Source organism: Euprymna scolopes, chromosome 40 (assembly GCF_053919585.1).
Source record: "Euprymna scolopes isolate OS-2025 chromosome 40, ASM5391958v1, whole genome shotgun sequence".
Classification (NCBI taxonomy): domain Eukaryota; kingdom Metazoa; phylum Mollusca; class Cephalopoda; order Sepiida; family Sepiolidae; genus Euprymna; species Euprymna scolopes.
In genome coordinates, this window is record NC_136521.1 from 47,612,438 (window position 1) to 47,634,070 (window position 21,633).

General features: G+C 32.6%; 1 protein-coding gene across 3 annotated transcripts in view; it reads right to left on the bottom strand.

Annotated features, from left to right (window-relative positions):
• LOC145265545 (uncharacterized) overlaps positions 1–21,633 on the bottom strand; it is a 188,850-nt gene that overhangs the window by 83,536 nt on the left and 83,681 nt on the right. For all 3 annotated transcript variants that reach the window (XM_080121509.1, XM_080121508.1, XM_080121510.1), the window contains 6 exons: positions 19,878–20,041; positions 15,827–15,940; positions 11,528–11,698; positions 7,686–7,796; positions 5,411–5,539; positions 192–387 (listed from right to left, as the gene is read on the bottom strand). In XM_080121509.1, coding sequence (XP_079977635.1) covers positions 192–387; positions 5,411–5,539; positions 7,686–7,796; positions 11,528–11,698; positions 15,827–15,940; positions 19,878–20,041 — 885 coding nt within the window. The remainder of the gene's footprint in view (positions 1–191; positions 388–5,410; positions 5,540–7,685; positions 7,797–11,527; positions 11,699–15,826; positions 15,941–19,877; positions 20,042–21,633) is intronic.

Consider the following 21,633-nt stretch of genomic DNA (forward strand, 5'->3'; position numbering starts at 1 on the left):
ATATACGTGTTCGCAGATAGATAAATCGATCAATCGATAGGTAGATTGATAGATAGATAGATATGAATATAATAAAACATATAAAGAAATTAGGGGCAGAAATCGATATTCAATTTAGCAATTGCGAACTTAGAAAGAGTATCAATCACAGATCCAGATCTATTTTTATCATTCCAAAATTACTGTCATACCTGATTTGCCTAAGATCACAATCGGCTGGCGACTGTTGCTTTTCATTAGGTTTTCAATCGTTTGGAAATATTTCTCGCCTCCGATGTAAATCCGGCACCGGACATCGGCAAAAGCTTCGTGTGCCTCACGCTGCCGTTCCAGAGGAGAAGGTTCGGAACCTTTGGGAAAATCGTTGTCTAACCATCGGATTACATCCTGCAATTTTAAAATAAAAATTATATATATATATATATATATATATATATATATATATATATATATATATATATATATATATTATATATATATATATATATTCACTCTTTCACTCTTTCATCCCATAATAACAAACATTTCTGTAAAAGTCTGAGGAAGCTACAGACGGCCAAAAAAAAACGGCCGGGTAGCTGAAACAATAATGTAACTTAACAGAAAGATACGGTAATAAAAATAAAACGCATATTTGCTCTGCAACAGTATTGAGCAGTTTCTTCAGTTTTTATTAATTACCATTTCCACTATATATATATATTGAGAGAGAGAGAGCGAGAGAGAGAGAGAGAGAGAGAGAGGGAGAGAGAGAGAGAGAGAGACGTACTTGTCAAGACATACGTGTCTGCAATAACTGACAATCTCATTAAAAACCCGTCATGTGCAACGAACTTCAGCACGAACTCATTTTCTATTCTGAGTCGTGGTCACTCACATTCCATCTAAAGATCTTGGGGACTGTTCACGTTCGCTTGAGAAGGCCTTCCCTCTGTAAGCAGAAGGAATGCCTCTTAGATATGAGCGTGATTAGATCTTCGAAAAATATCATAACGTGGCTTCATTTTAATCGCCCTATCCACCTTTTTTTCCTCCCTCATAACGGAACGCAACGTAATTTTATTTTAATGTACATATTTTCGATTTCCCTGTTCTAAACCTCTCGATATAGCTTGGAGAAAGCGAGGGCCAAACCGGTCAGCTGACTCCCCCCTTTATTTTTCCTTCCTCTTCTTCGCCCATTTTTCATTATTTTAAGAATGCATTTTACTTTAAATCATGAGTTATCAAAGTCTTGTATTCATGGTTGCAATATTTAAATTCCGTACCCCTCCAAAGAATCACTATATATATATATATATATATATATATATATATATATATATATATATATATATATATATATATATATATTGTTTTGACAAAATCAAGACATCAAGGAATAGATTGATAGCAACAAATAGTGTATTTCATCGTTAGTTACAATTGTTTCAAAACTATTCGGACAAATTCAAACATTATGTCGTTTGAAAATTTCCACAAGAAAAGCCTTTCATTAGACGCATTGAATAAAAAACACTTTAGCAATAAACAATATGGAATCTATTTCCTTTATAAGGAAAAACATGAGAAAATATTTGATCTACATCCTTCTAAAGTTTTTTTTAAAGATTTTTCTTTTTTAGTTACAATTATAACTAACGCTGAAATATATTATTTGTTGCTATCAAATCTATTATTTGATGTTTTGATTTTGTTAAATGAATGCTCGATTATGAAATATGATAATTTTGTAGGTTACCGATATTTCAATTATATAAACCCAGTAAGATTCGGAATACTATATATATATATATATATATATATATATATATATATATATATATATATATATATATATATATATATATATATATATAAAAGTTCAAGTGTAACGTGAACCGACATCTTGCTGCCCAAATCCCTACATAGTACCCCAGTAGTTGTTGCCCCTGATAGTAGCCCCCTACACCAAAGTGGCAATTTGCCTTGTTTAGGGTGAAAATGTAATATATATATATATATATATATATATATATATATATATATATATATATATATATATATATATATATATATATAAAATAAAAATAAAAATTTTGGGTCATTTTGACATTTGTTTCTCTATTTATATTTAACTCCATCACCATTTTTTCTTCTCTTTTTTTCTTCCTTTAGCTTTCTTATTTATATTTATATCTCGGCAGTAGAATGAAAAGCACATCTTATTTTTCTTTTATTAATATTATTGGAATTCTTTCCATTTTTTCTTGTACACATTTTTGGAAATTTTTCCATGGATTTCTGCCTTTGGATTATTATGGGCCATCTTCTTCCAATTACGGGATTTTTGGATTTTACTTGTGCAAATGGAAATTCAATTAACTTTCTTGAAGTTATATACTTGGATTTTACCATCACTGGATTATTTATCTTCCACCAGACTATCCATTCACGTGTAATCACCTTTTTCTTCACCATATTCCCTCTGCTTCACTTTTTTTGTTTTCAAGTAAGATCTTTGACTTACTCGTTGTTTCATCAAATACTTTTGCATGCAAAATCCGATCCCGCATTTTGCTAATTCCTACCCTCTGTTGAGAAGGAAAGTATTTCTTCGAAACTCCGCGGATTAATGACTATCCACTTATCTAGTGTTTCCTTTTCAGATTAAGTATGTTTTTAACTCATTTCAAAATGTTTTGTAACATGTTTTATTAACTGTTTTCTCGCATATATATATATATATATATATATATATATATATATATATATATATATATATATATATATAATGGTAATCTATCCATGGCAGGTAAGCTACACAGAAGCGTCCATGTTTCATCCACATAGGAAATCGGTCTGGGTAGCTGACTTGCCATAATAATATTTTCATACTACTATTATTAAACTCAATTCATTTATTGAGTACGGTTGAACTGAAAAATGTACACATAATATGCCATCTTATAATATTATATACATATACATAGTGACCTCTCTCTCTCTCTAAGCTTGAATATGCCTCCCCCAAACACTAGTGTTGAAACAGTTAATCGGAATCGGGAATTTTTGTGGTATCGGATTCGGAAATTTTTTTTACCTATTTTCAGATGTTAATAACGATTCTTTTTATTGCTTTTATTTCTTTGTTTTGCTTAAAACTTAATTCCCATACCTTCTATAAATGATATAATTAATATTTATTGATATCTATAGGTCACAGCCATGAGAGTATTTTTTTAGATTGCGAAAATCTATGCACATATTCCATGAGTTCTTGCAGTAATCTCCCCACCCCCAACAAAACAACTCTATATTTAGAAATTAAAAAAAAAGGAATGGGAATCGGAATCAGTAATTATATCGGAATCGGGAATTCAGAACAGAATTGGTAATTGTACTGGAATTGGTAAAATATTGGACCTCACAATTTTAATGAATCACCATTATGCCAGATCAAACATACCCACTCCTATGTCTCGATACATCTTCTATCATTATATGTAATCAGTTTTCTATAATAGTCAACCATATAGGAGCCTATTCGTGACCAGACACACACACAGACGTTCGGCTTTATATATATATATATATATATATATATATATATAAGAACAAGTACTTAATAAAACATGTTAAAACCACTTTGAAAAAGAGTTGAAAACATATTTAATTTTAAAAAAGGAAGCACAAAATAAGTCCTTAATCCGCGGAGTTTCGAAGAAATACTTTCCTTCTCATAAGAGGGTAGGATTTAACAAAATGCGGATCGGATTTTGCTTGCAAAAGTATTCAATGAAACTACAAGTAAGTCATAGATCTTACTTGGTAACAAAAAGTAAAGCAGAGGGAATAGGGCGAAGAAAAAGGTGATTTCACGTGAGGTGATAGTCTAGTGAAGGGTAAAATATGCAATAACGGTAAAATCCAAAAAAGTTGGTTAAATTTCCATTACCACAAGTAAAATCCAAGGGAATCGCGTAATTGGAAGATAGTCCAAGGTAATCCAAAAGGCAGAAATCAGTGGAATAATTCACAAATGGGTACAAGGAAAAAGGGAATGAGTTCAAATAATATCATTAAAAGAAAGATAAGATGTGCGTAGAAAAAAGAAATGGAAGAATTTAAAACACGACTGTCAAGACTGGGCTGATTTAAGAAATTTATTTTAAGAATTTATATATATATATATATATATATATATATATATATATTGTGTGTGAACTTTTTAGTTCTGTTTTCCTATGTTCTCTTATAGTGTGAGAGAGAGAGAAGAAAAATGTAAGACTGCAAAAATATATTTTACATGAATTCGACAGGATACTCAAATAAGATATATTGAAATTTCCTTAATCAGCGGAGATTCAAAGAAATGCGCTCTTCTCATCAGAGGAAAGATAGCTATAAATTTGTTGGTTCTGGCAAATGCAAAATAAATAAATAAATAAACAAAACTCTGTTTGTACAAAGAGTTTATATATCAAGTATTGTCAATACGAAAAAAAATAATAGGAGATAATGCTTCCATAAAAAGAATCCAGAATTATGCTGTTGGCACGCAGACTCAAATTAAAATCCAAAACGTGTGTAGTAATCCAAAAAGTTTATAGCAATCGAAATATGTGTAAATCAGGTTTGTAGAAAAATCTCTTTATATGCAGTCAAGCAGTAAAGATTATTTAAATCCGTCAAAGATTTATTATACGATTAAGGCTGTAAGAACGATTCGGGCGGCGTAACAACTCCCATGGCCGATAAAAATGGTTTTAGAAAAACAAAATTTTAAAAGAACAACAGGAAATAAATTACAACGGAAACAAAAGCAAAACAAATGAAGAAAGAAAAGAAAGAAAAAAAAAGAATATATATGTTTGTTTATATGTAAAGGATTCACTTCTAAACTAATTAACTGATCATCATGAATTTTATAACGCAGCTCCTAATGGTAAGTGTGTGTAATATTAGCTGTATGTAGTTTCATGCAAAATATAAATGATTAAATATTCCTCAAATTTCAATTCCTTTTGGGGCATTTTTGGTTAAGGGTGCCATAATGTGGGCGCAACCTCATTGTCAAATATATCAGATTTCCATCAATTATTATCCATAATAAACAAGATTCCCTGAATTTCAATTTCTTCTTAAGACCCCTTAAGATTAAGCGTTAAAATGTAGGTATTTTCCAGAAACAAAATTAAGTTATGGATTTTGATCCACATTTAAATAAGGATCCTGAACGTCAAATTTCGTAATAATTTTGATTTTAATTGTAAAATTGATACCTAAAAGGTGTGTAAAACTGTTCTTCTCTCTTTTGCGTAACGCTGAGTTAAACAAAATATAGCACGCTTTAACACACGTTGCGCCTGGCAAATGTGTTCCAAAATTCATAATGAAAATGATTAATACAGAAATATTGCTAAAATACCTTTTTAATATATTTGCAAACTTCTTCCTTGGTTTTGTATTCCTTGATATTGAGACCAGGAGTTTTCAAAATCGTCTCTCGGAGACTTTGCTGCTTTTCATGGTGCCAGGGGGACTCAGCTTGACACACCTGCGTGAAAAGATAAAAGCGATTCTTTTATTTCTACTTAGTCTTCAATATTTATAACCAGGTGTGTGTGTGTATATATATATATATATATATATATATATATATATATATATATATATATGATTAGTTTTTTTAGAAAAAGAATTCCAGCAGAGTGCTCAATTAAAAGGAAAATCAAAATTTTAAGAGCGTATTTATATTTTGTGTACAGAAAGTTGTTAGTTGAGACAGATCATTGGTACCGTCGGTTTCAAGCCCGATAATAAGGCCCGTTTAAGGTATCCTTATCAAGCTCTCTTCAGCCAATATTCGTCTATCTTGATAAGGATACCTTAAACGGGCCTTATTATCGGGCTTGAAACCGACGGTACCAATGATCTGTCTCAACTAACAACTTTCTGTACACAAAATATAAATATATATATATATATATATATATATATATATATATATATATATATATATATTATAACCATTTATAATATAAAACTTTGTTGAATTGTTTGTCTGCCCATATTTTGCTGAATGGTTTGTCTGCCGATGTAATTGTTTGTCTGCCCATATTTTGTTGAATTGTTTGTCTGGAGACAGATACTACACTTTAATCTCAGCCAAAAGACCAAGCAACGTAGCTATAAAAAATATTTTTGTGAATAAAATTTTTAAATGGATGAAAAAATACGCATATTTTTTTAAAGAAATAATTTTACTTCAAATCAATTCATATCCATAATAATGTGGTGTTTTCGTTCGCGTTCGACAGTCACAAAAAGGAAACGCATTTTATTTTTAATTCATTCAGACCAATAATATTGTGAGTTCTGTATTTGCCCTTAATATTTATAAATAGGAAATGCGTTTTAATTATAATTTAATCATGTCAATAATACTGTGAGGTCTGTGTAGCTCTGTGGGTCTAGTATATCATATAAAAGGGCAATTATTTATGTCTGTGTATGTATGTGTGTAACAGGCTTGCAGGCTAACAAGCTCCTTCAGTCTTTGACAGACTATGGATACCCACGTAGGGGTGCCTGCGTGTGAAATTTTTGTGGCAGGTGGTGCACAATCTTAAACCACACCTCTCCTAAGTCGACATTGTTAAATATTAGTCGTAAGTGAAGTGCATATTCAGGACGACTGGAAATAAATGCTGCGATACAGCGCCTAGAATTCCCAAATGGGTGTTAACCAGGCTCAACGTTGCTTAACTTCGGTGATCTGACGAAAACCGGTGTGTCAACGCGATTATACCGTGTGTGTGTATATATATATATATATATATATATATATGTATATATATATATATATATATATATATATATATATATATATATATCATATATATACACGGTATAATCGCATTGACCGGTATATATATATATATATATATATATATATATATATATATATATATATATATATATATATATATACGGCATAATCGTGTTGACACACCAGATCAGATGGCAGATGGGTAGCCCATTGAGAATTCTAGGCGCTGAATGTGTTGTCTGCTTATCTAGGCATTTGTTTCCGTTCGTCCTGTACACACACTTCACTTGTCACTGATATTTAATAATGTTCACTCAGAAGAGGTGTGGTTGGAGATTGCGCAGACATCGATGATCATGGTTCATCAGCCTCTTCTGCATCTGCATCATTTCACCAGGATGTTCTTTGCAGTATAGTACTTATAGTAGGTTGCAATTACTTGTTATTGGTGGCGTGCTTTATACTGAACGGATGGTCTTAGCTAATGTAGATTAACCAGTATCATTTGCCTAACGCAACGAAGAGTTGATCAATTCCAGAAGAAATCATCAGGCTCCTCATCCATCACCTGCCTGCCGTGACGTCACATAACCTGATCAGAAGGCTAAGTGAGCACTCGATATTGCTCAAGGGTCTCTCAATGGTTAGTAGAGGAAAGCAGGCGCCTTATTGCTTCTGATAGTGGAAGTGTTTCCCCCGCCACCTCATGAACTGGCTCATGAAAAATTATCCGGTGAACCAATGCAAAAGAGATAAAACAATTGCACGTATATATTACTGCCAATATTGCGACTTTGAGGAAAATAACAAACTATAAAATCCAATAATAGCCGAAATGCCATATTCTATGGAAATAGTTTAAAAGCGTTACCTTGAGTTCCTCCGTGTCCATCTCGTCGGTGACGGGTGGTTGACGCAAGTAGAAACAACTCCGATCTTTTCTATTGGTGACGTCATTCAAGACACCATGATAAATCTCAAGCTGAAAAAAAACAAACAAACAAACAATAAAACTATAGATATATATATATATTAGACACATCCGAACTCAGGATTCGAAACCCAAGCCCCTTGCATACGAGGCAAGCACACTACCAACTGAGCAATATATATATATTTTTATTTTTATTTATTTATTTTTAAATTTTTATTTATTATTATTATTATTATTATTATTATTATTATTATTATTATTATTATTATTATTATTATTATTATTAATAATAATGATAATAATATTAATAATAATAATAATAATAATAATAATAGTAGTAATAATAGTAATAATAATAATAATAATAATAATAATAATAATAATAATAATAATGTTTCACCCCAAACAGAGCCACGTATTCGTGAAGAGCTACTATTTAGGACCAAGTTTGCAGAGATCCTATTCATGGAATTGGGTAGCGAGATATCTGTTCACATTTCACTTGAATTTCAGTCGAGGAAGCGGGGGTTCGGGAGGGAATTCCAAAGTGCTGCGATCGAGGGAAAAAGCTATTCGAGAGGAAAGCTTTACCGCATCTAGGGATCTTTACAGAGTAAGTGTGGGACTTTGCTGCTTGTCGGGTTTGTCGAGGATATTGTCCTCGAGATGGGTGCTAGTCCTTGCAGTTCGTCAGACCACGTGTCATTGAAATACTTGTAAAATCAGCACAGGGATGCCACGTTTCAGTGATGAGACAGGGGTTGGAGTTTAGTTGCTAGTTCAGAACCTATTAGGTTGGCGACTCTTTTTTATTTAAACTTTGTCTAAGAGCGAAAGACTAGTGGTAGATGCACCAGCCCAGATGTGACAACAATACTTCATGCATGGGCGAACCATGACCTTATAGAGATACAGGATGCTCTCAGATGTAAATAGCCTATTAGCACAGTAGAGAGAGCCGTCCTTCCTCCCAGCAGCCTTGGTAATTGTCTCAATGTATTTGTTCCAATTCATGTTGCCTGTGATTATTAATCTTAGGAGCTTGGGGGAAGTACTTTCCATGGCAATCAATGGTTGAGAAGGTTTCATGTAATTATTAAAGGAAATAACCTTAGTATTGGCAGCATTGAACGTTATCAACCAGTTATGATTCGATTCCTCTACGGACTGGAGGTCTTCCTTTGGAGTTTTAGAAATTTTCTTAGATATTTGTCCATTCGTTTTACCCCCGTGTCTGTTATGGAGCGTATTGTCATCAGCAAATATCCACATCTCAGAGAAAATTTTATCAGGAAGGTCATTCATGAATATCAGAAATAATAAAGGTCCAAGGATTGACCCTTGTGGCACACTCGCATTTATATCATATTGTTCAGATGTACGACCATCGAGGACAACTTGAATTTTTCTCTCATCTAAGAAGGGTTTGATTATTTTGAGTATACGTCCAGCAATGTCATACGGTTTTATTTTCACGAGAAGACCATTGTGCCAAACCCTGTCAAATGTTTTAGATATGTCTAGAGCTACTGACCTAGCTTCACCAGCTTTATCTTGTTATATATGTTATATATCTGCTGTAGAACGAACTTTTCTAAATCCATATTTTCGGTCGGATAAAAGTTTATTGCCTGTAAGGTTGCGAACTAGTGCTTGATTGATTAAAGACCCAAATATTTTGGCAAAGAGAGTGGGAAGGCTAATAGGCGATAATTGAGTCGGTCAGTTCTTTCGCCAGAATTCTTGTAAAAACTGGTACAACAGAAGTAATTTTCCAACAGTTGGGAAAGCAAGATTCGTTAAGGCATTTATTACAAAGCGTGGAGAGAACCGTAGCAACATCGGCGGGGCATTTTTTAATAGTATAGCCGGGATAATATCGGGCCACATGCTTTGGAGGCGTCTAGATTTATTATGGCATCATGTTGAGTGTTGTATGGTTATTATGGCTGATTCTAGTTTTGATTCTCTAGTCAAACGAAGGATGTTGCGAATATAGACTCCAAGTCCGTGCACTTGTCTGTCAGAGTCCTTACGGCAAAATGGTAGATAATCAGGCATGTTAAGGAGGTTAGACGGGATTTAGGAGTGTAAGTTAGTTCCACTTAGTTCTAAGATATCCGGAGAGTTTACTAGGAGAAACAATTCGACATCATCTAAGTTAGTTCGAAGCCAACGGATATTCATTCGTGAATGCAAGCTTCAAGGGAGGAGGTGAATTGGTTTTGTTGGAATATTACGCCTCGTTTGATTGTAATTGATTGTAATTTTGATTGAACTATATATATATATATATATATATATATATATATATATATATATACATATATATATACAAAAAGGCTGTCTCAAATGATTGGATTTTTAAGGACCGTCTTTTTATGGGTCTTTAATCAGTGAAAATAGATTTGCAAGTCAAAAGAGGATCAAAAAGCAAGACATCGTTATGCATTTTGTACATTTATATTAGTTTATTTTGAATTTTTAATCAGCTCATATGCGTGTCACGTTGATACAGTGGTAACGTCACCAGTTTTGAATACTACAGTAGTGCAGTTTTGTCAAATAATAAGTTAACAAATAAACGAAAATAAATAAATATAAAAATAAAGTGAAAATAATGATAATGGGCAATGAAACTTTATGCGTACGCCCTATTTCTGCTTGCAGTTCAACTATCCGAACATCTGGTTCCGTTTTACGATATTTTCCATTTCTAATTACATTATTTGGTTTCTTTCTTTTTGAAAAAGAGATTTTATTCTCGAAGTATTAAAAACTTACACAATCCTAGTTATCTTAAACAGTAAGTTCATATTTATCCATTTGTATTTATTATTGCGATTTGGAAAATAAATGGATATACGAAGATTAAACAAACAAAGCCTTCTTTCGTTTGTCCATCATTTTTGTCCATACGTTACACAAATTCAACTGCTGGTTCTCTGCATTGCTATAGTCTTCTTAAAGTCTTTCATATTTTACAAAAAATACATCTAGAACACTACCGTCTCCTTATATATATATATATATATATATATATATATATATATATATATATAATTTTTGGCCGTTCAAGTGGTTTCCAAACAATTAGTCTGCTTATGTTCCAAAGTTTTTATTAGACACACACAGATGACCAATCAGCTTTTTCTTTGAATTGTACCACATTTCTCTATTTTTCTACATCGAGCCTGGACTTCATTTGGAATATTCTTTTAACATGTACATTGTCGTATTATCATAAGTTGACAGCACCTGTTTCGTAGCGCAGAATCATTCATGTAATTATTATGTCAATTTTTTTTATATATATTTCGCCCTTAACTTATCAGAAGAAAGAGAACTAAAAGAAAATAAAGGAAAATAAAGGAATATATATATATATATATATATATATATATATATATATATATATATATATATATATACAAAAGGATGCGACAGAGGTAAAGTGTTCCCGCTTATTTTCTTTTCCTCATAAAGGAAATGTTTCTTTCCTTAATGTTTCATTGTTAAAGTGTTTTTATTTGATAAGTCTGAAGAAAGGCTGTTCTTGTGAAAATTTTCAAACGACATATTGTTTGAATTTGTCGAAATGGTCTTGAAACAATTGTAACTAACAATGAAATACACTTTTTTTTTGCTATCAACCCATTCTTTGAAGTCTTGGTCTTTGTTAAAACAGTATATATATATATATATATATATATATATATATATATATATGTGTGTGTGTGTGTGTGTGTGTGTGTGTGTGTGTAAATGTTTATTTTTACCTGAGTGACACTCGAACCGTAACGATAATCTTCCACCCACGCAAATCTGTTGTCGCTGCCAACGGCGTAACTGATGCTCCCGTCAAGCAGTTCGTCTGTTTTACCGGGCTGCTGGCTCCAGCCAAAACGATTACCAAGGAGACATACAAAATATGGTCGGCAACGATCAATCTTGGAAATAAAAAGAAGTAAACAAATAAATATAAATGAACTAGACTTTTCAACTCATCAAAAAGCGGGGGGAAATTATGCCAAATTAATGGTGGAATATGATTACATTCGTGATCCTTTCTGCATTAAATACTTTTTTCATCCCTATCTATCTATCTATCTATCTATCTATCTATCTGTCTATCTATCTGGTTGAGCTTCTTCCCCGGATTAATGTGATTCTCTCTCTCTCTCCAGATTTTCCTGTCTTCCAGCAACTGCCTCGGATCTTCAGGATCACAATTAGCGTCATGTGCAATTTGATGGATGCATGTTGATCTAGGTCGTCCTTGCAAATTTCTCCTCAGCTCTTGTTTGCTCATCTGACAGTGATAGGTAAATCGTAAACATCACTCCCTGGTGGAAATAGATATGGCAGGTAGATTGCCATAAAGTTGCTGCTTTGTAGGGATGGCTCATAGAGAGAGAGAGAGAGTGCGTGAGAGAAGACGAAGTCAGTTTAGGAGCACACAACAGCGTGGAAGTGCAAAATGAGAAGCGATGACGAAATGATTAAATATCGATTATCTCTGTCGTTTATGTCGCCTTTCAGTAATTTGAAACGAAAATCAAGATCAATTAAACTTCTGTCTTCATCAGCTTTGTCTCGACTTTGTAATTTAAAAATTTAGATATGGCACTGGACGAGTTACTGAGATGATCATCCCGCAATCTGTGCGAAGTGATGAGGTGTCTCGTCACGTTAAAAGACCTCCGACCAGCGATACGGACGCCGCTATTATCAAGTGACGAAAATCAAAACTATTTGAAATCAATTCCACTAGACAGCAAATCTCATATCAGTAGCCTCCCAGATGATGCTGCATTTATAGAAACTCAGACCGCAGATGAGAATGTTTTTTTTTAATGTTTTTTTTACATAGGCATAACCACCTATCAAGGCCTAGCGACCACTCGAGGATAAGGGTTAAGAGTGTACAGTAGTCAACTGGACAATATAGTAATCGTTAGTAATGGACATTCGGTAAATTTGTTAACCATGACCGAACAACTCATCAAAAAACTTGTTTACGTCAGACTTGAAGACAACCATATTGTAGTCAGCTGGAATGTGCATGAAGTCTCAACGTGAGTAAATTATTATTATTAATTAATTTTTTTTTTACATAGGCATAACCACTTATCAAGGCCAGAAAACACTCGAGGATAAGAGTTAAGAGTGTACAGTAGTCAATTGGAAAATATAGTAATCATTAGTAATGGAAATTCGGTAAGTTTGTTAACTTAAGTGGAACGGCTCATCAAGAACTTGTTTACGTTGGACTTGAAGACAACCATATTTTATTCATCTGGAAAGCAGAAAAACGGAAGACAATTCCACAGGCGTGCAGTTCTAAGAAAGAAGCTTTGTTCATGGAGTCTACGTTTAGGTTTAGGCACAGATAAAGAGTGGGGGGAATTATTGATAATGTTTTCAGCTAGACGAGTGTTTCTTGTGAAAGTTTAGAAAGGGGGACCATAGATTGAAGCTCAATCAAGCACTTGCCATGAAAATAACGATAAAGCAGAAACAAATTTGCAATATCTCTTTTGTGAGATAGAGGTTGCAGAGAAGAGAAAAGGGCATCTTCTACGAGGCTACGAATTCTATTTTGAACTCTATCAAGCAGGACAAGTCCTTTCTAGCAGCTCCTGCCCAGAAGTGGCAACAGTACTCCATCCTTGGACGTGCCTGATACACAAGACACATGAATTAAAACAAAATGCAGCCAGTAACTGTTACTGAAAGGTCAAAAACTTATTTTACAACTTACAACAGGTCTGTATATTTTATTCACTATATTTTTGTTTAATTTTTCGATTTTTGAATTGTTATTCGATCTTGAGTTTTCACTTCGAGTAATCTCCGGTATACGGCATAATCATATCGGTTGACATCGGTTTCCGTTATATCACCGACGTTAAACGACGTTGAGCCTGGTTAGTGATAAAATGAGCAACAATTTGGGAATACCAGGTGCTGTATATGTGTTGAAGCTTGTAAAGGGATGGGCGCCGCCTGGCTATTCTTGCCCAAGACACGCAACATGGAATAATGCAGCGCCTCCAAAACCCCGGCGGTTTAAGGAATTCATCCATCCATCATCCACTCAACCCCATTTGTTTTTAATTCGGCGGATTTACAAGACTGGAAAGGCATTAATAAAACATGTAAATAAAAATGCTTAAAATACTACCATAACATACTAAAAGAAAATAGGTAGAAAAATAAATTTTCTTGCTTATTCATTGACTGTTGGTTTCTTTAACAACTGAGCTTGCCTTTGGTAACATTTATTTGTTGCAGTTTTTTTGTTTTGTTGACTATTCTAATAAATGTCAGCTTTTATGTATGTATGTATGTATGTGTGTATGTTTGTAAACAAGCTTATGGTTTGAGCACTGTTGCGACGGGCGGGTGTGGATTTAATACACACCCGAGGAGAAATATTTACGGCACTGATTCGTAGCCTGATGGTGAGAGCTGCCGACTGTCAATGCGACGGTTGTAGGTTCGATCCACTGCTGGGGAAAGGTGTATGACTAGCCGCACTGATGAGTTGTGATACAACAAAACAGTACTGTGTGTGGTTGACAATATGTATATATATATATACATATATATATATAACTACTATATTTACTCACATAAAATTAATATACGAAAGTATAGATTTATGCTAAACTTTAAGTATTTACTTCAACAGTGCTCAATACGTAGGTAGAGCTAGTTAGTAATTTATAAAATATGTATGGCGATTAAGCTACACTGAATATTCCGCGCATAAGCCTGAAGAATCCTAGAGTGGATGAAACGCGGAATATTCAGTGTAGCTTAATCGCCATATATATTTTATAAATTACTATATATATATATATATATATATATATACACACGAATATATATATTTTTTAAATATATTTCATCGTTTAGTTTTACCAATCCTTTTATTTATGAAGCTCGATGTGCGTTAAATTTACTACAGAGCATATCCGAATAGATGACAAAACAGCTATATTGCAAATCTCAAGATGTTATTCATTTTACTATTTATTTATTTCAACATGTCAAAACGTCCACTTTTTGATAGCACCTGTTTCTGTAGTTCAGGAACAATCATATAAACAAGCGCACTTAAAAACATATCAAAGCACGAAAACAAAATAGGCGGCCTTGTAGAAAAGTAACATTTTTTCTTCCTTTTTAGTAACAGTTATGTGTTGATTATTTGTCCCTTCCTTTGGTTGCCTCTGTTGAACATTATTTAAATATATTTTAAATTGAACTCTAGTTTTAATACATCCGTTATTTTATTGTTCAAAGTCTTAATTTAAACAAATTGGATTTATCGCGTTTTGCATTCCAACTCGTGGACATTTTATCACAATAAGCAATAAAACTAAAACGGGGACTGAAAACATACACAACAAATATATGTTATCAAAACTAATGAAGTTTTCTTCTATCTACCTGGATAAGTTTTGTGTTTTAACTTATTATAACGCGTTTCTTTATTTTGAAAAACAAAAGTGTTAATTCTGTTTAGTTAAAACCAAAAAAAAAAAAAAAAAAAATGGGAGTTTTGTAATAACAATTTGAATCCTAACTAATAGCTAAAAAATCTAAAATAAAACAAATTACTGGTAGACTAGGCATTTTGTCTTGTTAAAAACGGGAAAAGTTATAGACTGCTGATTTGGAATGAGTTCACGCTAAATTAATTGTTAAATATTTGTGCTCATTTTTGCATTAAATATTAATCCCTAACTGGGCGTCGAACGGATACAATAATAGTTAGTTCATTGCACTTTATAGCAAATCGACTCAGTAGTTTTCAAGAAAAGGTGGAACTGGCAAACAGACAAACAAACTAAGAGAAAATGATATAGAGACCCATACAATAAATATCACTATTCGTGCGAAAATGTAGTTTTACCAGAATTTCATTTAATTTTCGATTTTTTTTTTAAATTTGAGGTCGCAAACAGTAGGAGGACTTCGGCTAAAATCAGACAAATTGGATTTATCGCGCTTTGCATCGGAGTTCATAAATTCTGAAAGATGAAGAAGAAATTATAATCGCTGACCTCTTGAAGGCAAATGGCGACTGTTTTACCATCTTTTGTTTGTTCGGTTGTTATTCCCCATCGCAAGTCAACATAGGTGAAGAAAATGCCGCGTTCAAGACATTTTTGATTAATCTGGAAATAAAAGAGTAACAGGGTTTTGGTGAACTTTTAGATTAGCACACTCAGCTAAATCACATTATAATGTTGTTCTTGCAAAGACAAAGGAAAAGTGATGCATGGATTGGTAGCTATTTAATTATTTGATATTAAACACCGCTAAAATTCTGTGCAGCTTAATTACCATATATATTTTCATAATTTTATGTATTTTTTTCACCCCCAAACAAGACGTTTGGTGACAATGCTTAAGGAAGAAAAACAAGATGTTGGTTTACGTTAATTTAAACTTCTGCATATCAGTACAGTCATGAAAGAAGGCAACAGGAAAGGAATCCCAAAGTCTAGCTGTTCGATGAAATAAACTATTAGAGTAAAAAAGCTTTCTGGCATTTAGGGACCTCAACAGCGAAGGGGTGTGATTTTGTTGCAAACTGGGTTTGTCGGAGGTATGTATGTCAAGGAGGCACAAGTGCAATGAGTTCATCAAAGCACATTCCATTAAAATATCTTTAAAACAGGCACAGGAATGCAACATTGCGGCGATATATATATATATATATATATATATATATATATATATACTAGCAGGCCGCCCGGCATTGCCCGGTTGTAAAATATGCTTAAATATGATATTTTGATTAATGCAGATTTCGTATTTATTATTATATCATATTGGGCCCAATGTATAGTAATGATTTAAAAAGTTTTTAAAAAATGACTTTTGTGCCACCACAGAGAATCGAAAGCAAAACGTTTAGCTTACAATTTACTTTTTCCTTTGACGTTAATGCATGAGCTATGAAAACATGCTTGCTGCAAGGTTAAAAAATTAAGACATGAACCAATAGTTATTACGTTACGCAAGAGTATTCGTAATGTCGTCGTTCGACCTCCACCTGGCAAATTTCAATTTTTTTTTTTTTTGATTTTCACACTTTTGTATTGATTTTCTCCGGCTAAAACCCAAATATAAAGTTTCGCATGAGTTCGAATATTGCCCTTTATTATTTTTTACCTTATCTCGTATCCAACGCTGTTTTTCTTTTCTACGGACCGCCCTGTGATAGCCTCCAAAGACAACTGTTTACATACTACGCACAATGCTTCAAGCAAACCACAACATCCTCCTTAACACAGTTTAAGACTGTAAATTATAATTTACTAGAATTTATTCTTCGATAGTATATACTAAAAAGAAATATTAAGATTTCCTTAATCCAGGGAGTTTCGAAGAATGCATTATTTTCATCAGAGGGAAAACATCAGCAAATGAATGTGGCAAGGGTCTGAAATTGCTGCTACCGGCATCAATTGAAATTGCATTACATGAAAACTTGTCATATAGGCAAAGGACTTAATGTAAAGAGACCATGTAACGGAGAAAAGAAATGAAAACAAGTAACTTAAAAATTAAAGATTAAAAATCCAGATGAAAGGATATGCAGTGGTTAGGTATATCCAAAAGGTATATCCAAAGCTAAAATGATCATAAGAGTCAATGTTCTCATAAGAAGTAGTCCGATTTATGATGTTGACAATATTGTATTACAATAGAAAACATCTATTCAGACAATAAAATAGAGAACATACAAAATTTAAAAAAAGCTCACGCTAAAGCAACAAGTTATAAGCTAAAAAAAAAAAAACAAATAAATAAATAAAAATATAAATATGTTAATTACCTAATCAGACCATACATAAACTCCCTCCTCACATTTGCTCCGAGGCCCCAAACAGCTATCCAACTTCCGCTCCACCATATAGCATGCTTTGAATCGATCTGTTACGTTCACCATTTGAAAAGGGAATTTTTTTTTCCGAAATTAATAATGGATATTGTCGCAGACATAACAAGTAAAACATTTTACCTAATACAACTGAATAAATATATGTATATATAAACATATATGTATGTACTTATTGATTTGTAAATCGCCACTTTTTCTTGTCTACTTTTACCAACAACGACTATATTTCATTCCTCGCATTGTGACAGCCTTCTAAATCTTTACTACATACCTATCCCACACAATGCTTCAAGCAAACTACACATCAATCCTATTCTTACATTATATATATATATATATATATATGTATATATGTATATATATATATATATATAAATTAAGAATAGGATTGATGTGTAGTTTGCTTGAATATATATATATATATATATATATATATATATATATATATATATATATATATATATATATATATATATACAGGCTGACCAAAAAAAAAAAAAGAAGCTAAATGGAGGCCATCTAGAACATATGCTGTAGAACGGAGAAAAAAAGGCGAAAGACGCTAGTGTGTTGATGTGATGTTTTGAATATAATAAACTAGTTATGACCAAAGTTTCATTTCATTCGGACAAAACACTAAAAAACAGGGTCTAATTAGAGTTGGGGCCCGTTTTTTTGGCCACTTATATATATATATATAGTTACTTAATTTATTCACATAAAATTAATATACGAAAGTATAGATTTATGTGTAAACTTTAAGTATTTACTTCAAAAGTGCTCAATACGTAAGTAGAGCTAGTTAGTAATTTATAAAATATATATGGCGATTAAGCTACACTGAATATTCGGCGTTTCATTCACTCTAGGACTCCTCAGGCTTATGCATTAATTACGGATGATCTGGAGACAGGATATTGAGGAGTCCTAGAGTGGATGAAACGCCGAATATTCAGTGTAGCTTAATCGCCATATATATTTTATAAATTACTATATATATATATATATATATATATATATATATATATATATATATATATATATATATAATATTTTAAAATATAACTTATAATATTTTTAAATAAATATTTATTATTTTATATCTACAGACAGTAGTGTTTCGTGCTTATGCAATCGTCAGTGTAGGAAGTGAGTTGGGATACTCGACAAAGCAACAAAGCCACACTTGACTTTACGAACTAGTATCCTGTCTCCAGATCATCCGTAATTAATGCATAAATATGAACGAAAATTAGTAAAATGCCATGTCGGTGGACGTTCACAATAAACAGTCACGCGAAATACAAATACTTTTATTCCTAAGTCTAAAAATACAAATACAAATACTTTTATTCCTTAATCTCAAAATACAAATAAAAATACAATAACTGATTTAAACAAAAACAAATATAAGTACTTTTTTTTTTCAAAATAATAAAGAAATCTGAAAATATGCAAAAAAAAAAGAAGAAAAAGAAAAGAAAAATTTCCTTCCAAATTTGACATCTACATTACATTCTATATCATGTCCGCATTGCATTTTATTATCATTAGAGCTCTGAAAGTTTCCTTCTCTCTCTCTCTCTCTCTCTCTCCCTCTCTCTCTCTCTCTCTCTCTCTCTCTCTCAAATATAAATACAAATACAAAATACTATTTTCCTGGATGCCATAATACAAATACAAATACAAATTACTTTTTCTTGTGATGTCAAAATACAAATACAAATACAATTACATTAAAATTGTATTTAAATACAATTGAAATACAAATACAATTGTATTTGATTCAACCCTAATATATATATATATATATATATATATATATATATATATATATATATATATATATATATACATATATATATATATATGTATATATATATATATATATATATATAATATGCAAAAAGGACCACATGAAGGTTGGCAACATCCTAAATGAAAGTGTTTATGTGGAATGAGCTGGATTCGAACTGGAAAAGACGGTATTTTTAGTCCATGTCGTTAGCCACTTAATGAAATGAAAGTGTTTATGTGGAATGAACTGGATTCGAACTGGAAAAGACGGTATTTTTAGTCCATGTCGTTAGCCACTTAACCGCCGTCATCTTGCAATAGTTATTCTGGTTCGACGTTAAATTCCATTAAAAGGGGTTGATATGCCGTAAAAGAAACCAAACTAAGAATGTGAAATTGCTTACTTCTTTGAATGTCTTTTTGATCAGTTCTTCTCGTTCTTTTGTAAAATCTCGAAAAGTGCTCGACACAAAAAGGCGAATTTCTCGCTTCTTCCTCGCCGTTTTCCTCATTGACTTATTTCGTTGTTTCAAGGAAAGTTCGACTTTTTGACGGGACAGCGTTTGTTCTGGAAAAAATAATATATGTAAAATATGAATCCTTTATAATACGTAATTTTATGTCTTTTTTAACGACCACGTGTTTTATTTTCGTAACAAGAAACACGACCACAATCCTTGCATTTAGTTATTTGTTTATGGAAATCGCTCCAGACAAGGCATGAAACCACTTGATGTAAGGAACTAAAAATACTACTTCAACTTAAAAAAATATATATATAACCAACAATACGTGTTAGGTGGATAGATTCGGATCCAGAAACCAGCAATTATTCCCCCTTTGTCAGAAACATCCTTCATGGAATTTGAGAATTAAAGGACACAATAAGGGAAGTGAGAATTATAGCGGTTACTGCACACGTGGTCGCAATAAATTTTTTTCAAAAGACCAGAGTGTAGTATCTGTTCTGATGCTACACTCAAATCGTTCTTAGTCAAGAAGGAGGAACCCCTTCTATACTAAGGCAATTTTATTTTTACAACTGCAAGAGTGCCCCCTTTTGGGGAGCTGGTTTCCCCCACATTAAAAACTATCTTGCGTCACATTTTGCTTTAGTGGGAAAGCAAATTAATACCTAAAAATAATAAAAGGTAAGTATGAAGAAACGATTTAGTTTACATATATACACATGTTTTTTCATAAACAGTTTTTTAAAGACAAATGTAAAATAATGCGGTCAGATTTCGCATCTCAGCATAACGAATAACGACATTCGTAACAGCTAGCTACACTGAAGAACCATGATATGACGAAACAGCTGTTTGTGGAATATTACGTTCGTTTCCCACTCATTAGGTCGAGCTCTCTAGTAAAATAAAGAAACTGCTGGCACTTTTCGTAAGGCATACATCTCTTTGGTCCTGGATATGACCTTAAACAATATCCGATGGTGAGGCCCAGCTTGCGGGTTTTGGGGAGTGCAGAGCCACCCTTTAATTGGCATTGCTCCCAGGTCCACTCTGACTCGGAGTGGTAGTACCTGTTAGGGTCCCAACTATAGGTTAAATAGAAACCGACTTGAAAAAAATATTCTATTAAAACATTTTTCTTCAAAATAACTGGATTCGTACCTGTTAGGGTCCCAACTATGGGTAAAATAGAAACCAACTTGAAAAAATATATATTCTATTAAAAATATTTTCTTCAAAATAACTGGAAAGGGTTGATATGCCGTAAAACAAAACCAACCAATCAACATACATCTCTTTTAAAAGAGTTAAGAACTCTTAGAAGTCGAATTACTGAGGAACAACTTCTTCTAAAATGAAATGGATAACCAACGGGACAACTTGCATCCGAGGGAAAATATTTTCGTATCAATATGTAAAAATGTTGATTTTTGTTTTGTATTTCTCGCCTAAAACCTTGTTATCAAATGTGAGCATTCGCTCTAATTTCAAAGCCGCTATTTAAATCAACGGAATTTCTAATACGATCATTGGTTGTTTTTGTTTTACGGCGTATCAACCTTTTTCAGGTTATTTAATACCGAATCTAGTTATTTTGAGGAAGGATTTTTAAAGGAGTATATTTGTTTTTTTTTAAGTCGGATTCTATTTAACCCATAGTTGGGACCCTAACAGGTACTACCACTCCGGG